This window comes from Tupaia chinensis, unplaced genomic scaffold, assembly GCF_000334495.1.
Source record: "Tupaia chinensis unplaced genomic scaffold, TupChi_1.0 Scaffold000161_1, whole genome shotgun sequence".
Classification (NCBI taxonomy): domain Eukaryota; kingdom Metazoa; phylum Chordata; class Mammalia; order Scandentia; family Tupaiidae; genus Tupaia; species Tupaia belangeri.
This window is the reverse complement of record NW_006159632.1, coordinates 2,741,276-2,748,636: the sequence shown is the minus strand read 5'-3', so window position 1 is coordinate 2,748,636 and position 7,361 is coordinate 2,741,276. Positions and strand designations below refer to the sequence as shown.

Sequence of the window (7,361 nt, the reverse complement as noted above, 5' to 3'; positions counted from 1 at the left end):
AGGAGGTCCGGCGAGGGCGACAAAAACCACACCCCCGCCAGCCCCGCGGCAGCAGCCGTGCCGGTTCCTCGGGCTGGGACCACTGAGAGGCGACCTCCCTGGCATCTCAGGTTCGATTCCCAATGCAGGCACAGTGGCGTGCACCCACAACCCTGGGCACTGGGCAGCTGAGCTGGGAGGGTGACGGGCATGAGGTGGCCAGTCTGGAGAATGGTGACGATGGGCCCGTCAGAACACGCTGGGTGCTCCAGCGCAGGAACACTGTGAGACACGGACGAAAGGCGGAACGCCGGCAGTGCAACGGCACTCATCCCGGGGGTCTGATGAGCCTTACCGCCACGTGGGTCTGGGCCTGGGCACGATGGGCAGGGGCATGCCCCCCTCCCCACTGAGCATAGCCACACCGACCAGCCCTGAGCCTCTAGGGACACAGAGCAGCAGACGGACCCAGAAAGCAGCCACGGGCAGGCCAGTCACTGGGCACAGGTGGGCCTGCTCCCATCAGAGAATGGAAAAGGAGGACCCTGGGGGGACGGCGAGACCCCAGACAGGAAGGAGCACAGGACAGCGGCTGCCCAGCCACTTGGAGGTGTAGGCGGCACGGTGGACAGTGCAGAGGGCTGTCCTACTCTGTGCCCCAGGGTGTGGAGTTAAAACTGATCCCTAAACAGCGGGGCCAGAATAGGTCACAAAGCAGCCTCGGCCCAGTCGGGCTCAGTTTCCTCACGCCCCTCAGACGGCTAATGCTCACGACAAGAGGGCCACACGGGGCGGGCGGGGCGCAGCTGGAGCCGTGTGCTCTGCTGGTGGGAATGTGGGATGGGGTAGCGGCTGTGGAACAGGCACGGCCGCTCCTCCACAAGTTAAACACAGGACGACCACGCATCACTGCGGTTCTGCTCTGGGGCCCTCGAGACCCAAAAGCAGGGGTTTCAGCAGAGACCTGCACACCCATGCCCACAGCGGCGGCGGGCACCACAGCCTACAGGTGAGAACGGCCCACGCGCCCAGCGGGTGAGATGGACCAGCACAGGCGTCCGTGGGGTTTCAAACCGCTGGGGCTGGGATCTGAGCCGTGCAGTTGGCCACACGGAGTCTGGCTCCTGTAACCACTGGCTACAGGGTTGGCCCTTTCAAACATTTTTTAAAAAATAAAATAAAATTGACAGAGACCAATGACCGTAAGCCACCAGAATGCTAAGTCCAGGAGCACCAGGGCTGCTCCTTCACCGCCACGCCCCTCGCAGTACCAGGAGATGCTTAGGAGGCATCTGCTGAGTGAGTGATGGTGCCCCTGTATTTCCAGTCCCGAGTCTGTCCCACTCTAGTGCCAACAACGGCTGAGCAAGAAGGGGCGGGGACTAAGCATCCTCACCATCGGCGGCACCGGGCCCTTTCCACACGCAGGTGTGCAGTAACTTCACCAGCACCTGGAGGCACCTGTCAGTCTTCGGCAGGGGCATGTAGGCATTGGCACCCAACATCCCCAGGGCATCCAGAAGGGGGTCCAGGAACAGCCTCAGGACATTCTCTGTTCTCTGCTTCTCACTGGGCATGGAAGAGGCACTCCTGTCACCCGGCTCCGAAGCAAGAAGACATTGCTTCTCAGCTCACTCGGGGACTGGTTAGCTAACGAGTTGGACGGGATAAAGCTACTCTTGTGGACAGCAGAAGCCCCAGGCCCTCCCAGACTGCTCTTCCAGGCTGCACTTCCTGGTGAGTGTGACTCCTTGGGGGTGAGAGCACTGGAAAGAACCCCACTTGGCTCTGGGCACCTGTAGGATGAACACCCCATGCCTGCTTCTCCCCAGATTCAACTGCTGAGCTCCTGCCCCTCAACAGAACACACAGAAGGCAGCGGAAAAATGAGGCATGGTTAGGGGATTCCGTAAAAACTAGTGATTTGTGAAAAAACGTGTAAGGAACGTTGGCCCTAATGCTTTGGGAGAGGGGTCTGAGGGACATAACTGAGCTGCATGCCTGCAGCACGGCCTGGCCTGGCGCGGAGCTACAGCATGCAGCGCCAACCTGGGCGTGACCACGACTGGCTCACCTTTGCTACCGTCTTAACAGCACATCTCACGAAGGGTCGACTCCAGTAGACTGCTTTACCTACTCCTGTGCTGGGGTCTTACGGCCACTCTCCGATTCTCCGATTCAAAAGCAGAGACTACGGTCTATGGGTTTTTTAACGTTCCCTAAGTTAACACTAAGCGGCTAAGTTTAATTGGCCAACCTACAAGGGCTGGCAAGCCTCATTCTGTGTGTTTATGTTAACTTTAGACATCTCTTTAGTATTCTGCCCGCATCTCAGTCCCCTCCTTCGACTGGCCCTCCTGCTCAACTCCACGCTGAGGGTCGGCCTTTCCAGGACAAGCTGGTCCGGTTCCGGTCCCAGAGCAGTCACCTGTGCTGAGTCTTCGCTCCTTCCACATCCACAGCCAGCATGACCATCAGGGCGACGAGCCTGGCCTGGGACCCATCGGGCAGAGCGCCGCTGTCCCCTGCTGAAACGGCAGCAGTGAAGGCTTGCACACAGCAGCGGCGTCCTGCAGGGACGTGCTTCCAACCAGACAGCCACGCAGCTAAGCCTGGCTGACAGCACGTGAGAGAGACACGGGAGGGTGGGCACAGCAGAGCCCGCAGCACGGCTCATGTCAGCCGCCTGCTTCTGATGCGGATGCAAGGCGCCCGCGGGCCTGCTCCTGCGGGCACAGGCGGATGCAGACAGCACTGCTTTCCTGTGGTGCCCGGAGCAGGGGAGAAAGGTGGGATCAAAGGCTGGATGGGGACTGTGACACCACCAGGCAGTGAGGGCTGCGGAGGGAGGTGCCTGGTGCCGCTGCCCGGCACGGCAGGAGGACGTGCTGCCTTGGGGGTGTAAGAGGACGTGTCCCCAAGGAAATGCCAGTGGGCTGGAGCTGTGGTGAGAGGGAGTGAGATCAGTAAAAGGAGACAAGAACTCCTCCAACGGAAGGAAGAGGGTGAGGAAGGTCCCCTGCCAGGAGATTGCACTGCACGCAGGAGATGGGCCGTGTGAACCCACAGGGGTGACGCGGACGGGGTGACGGGAGACACCAGGAAACGTCGTGGAGGAGACAGGAGGAGGCCGCGCACTCGCAGAGGTGACACGGACAGGTGGGAGTCGCCAGGAAATGTCGTGGCTACCAGAGGGTTTCTATCACTGTCCTTGACACAATGAGAAGCCACTGAAGGGTAACATGGAGACCCTCAGAGAAGGGGACAGGCCACGTGTAAGGCCACCATGAATTGTGAACGCCTGAAAAGGTGCCCCTAGGTACAAAGTGGAACCAGAGCAGACGAGATGTGGCAGATGCGAGGCCCCAGGGAAGGCAGCTCCCGGGCTCCAGCTGAGGGGGGTGGAAGGCCCCTGAAACGTGCCCAGAAGGGGATGGGTGGGCAGATGAGGCGGGGCAGCCGGTCCAGCCTGTGCTGCCCCGTCCATGTTTGTTGTTAGTAGAGACTAAATGATTCCTTCTTATGGACTGAGCAAAAGAGTCAGCCACGTAACCGCACAGAACATGTACTAGACGAGAGAGAGGTCCCGAGGAGGCCCCGCGTGTCTCCTGGAAGGTGACTGTCTGACCGTGTGTACCTGCTCCCTATCGGTCAGGTCACCAGGGGAGAAAAGCTGCGTGGTCTGAGGCACAGCGGAGCCCAGACAGCTCCCTCTGCGGGGCAGCAGCTGGGCTGTGCGGGCTACTGCGGGAGCTGCGGGAGGTCTCGCTCCTGGATTCCCAGCACGTCGCCCCCAAGTCGGGGCCTCGGCCAGGCTGACGGCACCAAGTACCCAGTGACGAGAGGAAGGGACAGACCCGCCTTTCGGACGCAGCATTGACCTGAGACTGCTTCTCATAATCAGGCCACCCTCAGTGTGATCTTTCAAAGCAAGCTGACGACAGAATGCCAAACCACTTCACCTACTCGGATGTCCACTATGTGGGCTCCGACCCACCCCAGCGCCACCTACACGGGCTCAGTACCCGCAGAGTACAGCAGTGACCTGCCAGGAATGGCTCCGGCTCTGGTGCCGACTGGCTCCTTAACACGCCAAGCAGTTTAAAACCTCGAGTCTGGGGCAGACCAGGTACAGGTTGGGAAGCCGCATTTCAACACCCTGCCTCTGTGTCATCTGACCGGAACCGGGTGGCCATCGGTATGTCACCACGCACGCAGGTGAGCCTAGATCTCAACCTGAAGAAACCAGCTCGGGGCGTACCAGCCGTGCCCACGACTGCAGACTCACGTTCCCAGGGAGGCGCCTTTATGTAGTCCAGAACCAGGCTCTTCACGTACGCATTCAAGGACGTCTCGGGAGGCCCGACAGGGCTGCAAGGTGGGGCACACCTAAAACGGCGTTCGTTGACACGCAGCCAGTCACAGAGCTGGGGAGGGAATGTGATTGCTTTAAAGGCGCCACTGGACGGAGCCAGCAGGAGGCGTGTTGGTTAAGGCACTGGCCTCCCACATGTGGGTCAAGCCCTGGACCTGGTGGCTTGCTTTTTCACTTTCTCTCTCTCTCTCTGGTGAGTGCATATGCCCTACAGCAAATTTTAAAAATCGTAATAAGAATAAAATTAAATAATTCTTAAAAAAATTTAACTGGACAAAGGGCTTCTAGTTCCCTCAAGCCAGTGTTCTTTCTTTCCAATAAAATGAATCTAATCATTGAATATAATAAAATAACAAATCAATTTTCTAAGAATTATATTACGTAAGTCTATTTATCCATTTATTTCTTTATTTCAATATGACCAGAGAAGGACTGAATGAGAGGCAGAGAGACAGAAAGAAAGCAAACCGCCAGGTCCAGGACCCGAACCACGGTCAGCCACATGGGAGTCCAGTGCCCTTAACCACCACGCCACCTGCCAGCCCCAGTAACAAATCAATTTCTTGTCGCAATTGAGTTCTAGACAGTACAGAGAAGACAGAAACGTGCTTACGTATGTATGTATATGTAGCTATGCGTGCATGCGTGCCTGGGTGTATGGGTATATGTTCAGATACACATGACTGAGTTTTACAGACAGTAGGCAGAGCATGCACGCACACGTGCCCGGCATGAGTTTAAGCCGCCGGGTCCGGGACTCGAACCGTAGACGACTACGTGGGAGTCCAGTGACATAGCCATTATGCTAACTGCTGGTCCCAAATGTGCATGTGTTTTAATCTCCCTTAAAGAATTTGAAGACTTCTTTAATGGGCAAGAAGTTCTAAAGTACCTAATATAAAATACACATTTTGCTCAGATGTTCAGAACATCACTAGGAAAAAAAAAATACATTACATAAAACAAATCACAACCTTAAATTCCTTTCAGAACCTTTATTTTTGAGAGAATGAACAATTTGAAATTAAGTTGTATGTGAAGTCCCTGTCTTCTATCATAAATGCACAGTGAAATACATTAATTGAAAAAATACTGCCCTAATTCTTTTCTATCTCTTAGAAGATTTGCCACAGTCAGTCACAGAATTTCACAATTGATCTTTGATCATGTTTGTGAATTTATTTTAAAATCGAACTCTATTCGCAATTTCCTTTTTGTAGTATCGCTTTAAAGTCCCTATTCAATAAATGAGTTTAAATATGAAGGAAATGATGATAAAGTCTTTCTGAAAGTAAAAACTTTTTAAAAATATTTTCTGCACTTTAAGCTCATCCGAAAGTACAGATGTGGAGGAAAGAGAATGCTGCTTCACTGGAGCAAAGACGGACTGGCGACCAGCCGGCAGTGCTCAGCACTGAAGCGGACGCCCGGGGGTGCAGAGGTGCAGCCCGGAGCTGAGGGACGCTGCCCGCGGCCGCTACCCAGCCAGGTGCTCCTCAGGCACCATCTGTGACAGCAGCAGGGCCCGCCAGAGTTCCTGCGTTCATGGCACGGGCAGCTTTTGTATTCCAAAACTGGTGGACGTTTCTCAATTATTGCTATAAAATGTGGAAGAAGACTTCCCAAATGTTGTATTTTCACAGGTATGGCTCTGTTATACCAAAATTATTCTGATGGAAATTCCAATTCATATTTGGTTCTTTCCCTCTATCGAATCTGTCAAAAGCTTAGGAAGATTTTCCCATCACGACTTCTCATGTCGGGAACCAGCAGTTAGTGTAATGGCTGTGTCGCTGGACTCCCACGTAGTCGACCGCGGTTCGCGTCTCGGACCCGGTGGCTTAAATCTCACGCCGGGCGCATGTGCATGCGTGCCCAAGATCCCGAGAGGAGAATGGAGGAGAAGGGATTGCGGCGTGACCATCCCCCCTGGGGGGTGATTTCTCGCTTTCTGTCTCTATGTCTCTGTCTGGCGAGCGCACGCGCCCTATAGCGAAAAAAACCTCTCAAAAAAAAAAAAAGACTTCTCATGTCAGACTTAGGCAATGGCCCCTCAGAGCAGTCGCTGGCAGGTGGTCTCCCCTGGCTTCTCATTAAAACACAAATCTCGCAAGTGTCCTGGGTGGCCGAGAGCATGAGAGAACAGGACACACTTCCGATAAAGGCCCGAGAAAGCTACGCGAGAACTTTAAAACCCCAGAAGAAAGCAAAGCAAGTTACAAACCGGGCAGAGTTTGGGGCAGGTCTGTCCACTGGCGGGACCACGGGCTGGGGGCCAATGCTGCGATTCCCAGTACGTCCCAGCCAGGACCGAGACCCCCCCACCGCCCCTCCCCGGGCTCCCCGTGTGCTTGGGCCACCCTGAGCGAACGCGCCCCCAAAGCCTGCTGATGCTGACAGGCCCCCACTGCAGTTCACACGGTGAGGCCAGTGAGGAACGGCCACGCCCAGCGACCTCGTGGGGTCACCCAGCTCACCTCTGTCCACAATGAAGTCCCTCGTCCCAGGGACTCCTCCGGCCTCAGAGACACAAGGAACATGGAGACGTCGGAAAGCGCCACTTTCTCCTGGGCAGGGAGTACCAGACATTACTCGAGGGGAGTACCAGACATTACTCACTTCGAGGCTTTGAACCGAATACAGCCAAAGCGCCGGGAAGGCAACGCTAGCGTTCGGATTCGGACAGCATCAGTTAACCGCAAGGACACTGCAGGCCAAAAACCACTCAACTTTTAAACAAAGCTGCCGGCTACGTTTCCTTACATGAAGCAAAGACAGTGATGGCCACCCCTCGGGGAAGTGTGGAGAGAACTTACCACGTCCACCAAATTCATGGCTGTCTTCAGAAGGTAGCACTGGGCGGCCCCTCGCAGGAGAACCTGGTGCGTGACCGTGGTGCGATGGATGACGCCCCTGAAAGCACATATACCGCGTCCACACGGCCGCAGCCAGACGGTGCGGCCACCCGGTGTACGCAGATGGTGCGGCCACCCGGTGTACGCAGACG

General features: G+C 55.7%; 1 protein-coding gene across 1 annotated transcript in view; it reads right to left on the bottom strand.

Annotated features, from left to right (window-relative positions):
- The window catches only part of TARBP1 (tRNA guanosine 2 -O-methyltransferase TARBP1), a 46,110-nt gene that overhangs the window by 24,906 nt on the left and 13,843 nt on the right, over positions 1-7,361 (bottom strand). The window contains 5 exon segments of the mRNA XM_027770858.1: positions 1,376-1,548; positions 2,408-2,507; positions 4,268-4,406; positions 6,832-6,921; positions 7,171-7,267. Coding sequence (XP_027626659.1) covers positions 1,376-1,548; positions 2,408-2,507; positions 4,268-4,406; positions 6,832-6,921; positions 7,171-7,267 — 599 coding nt within the window.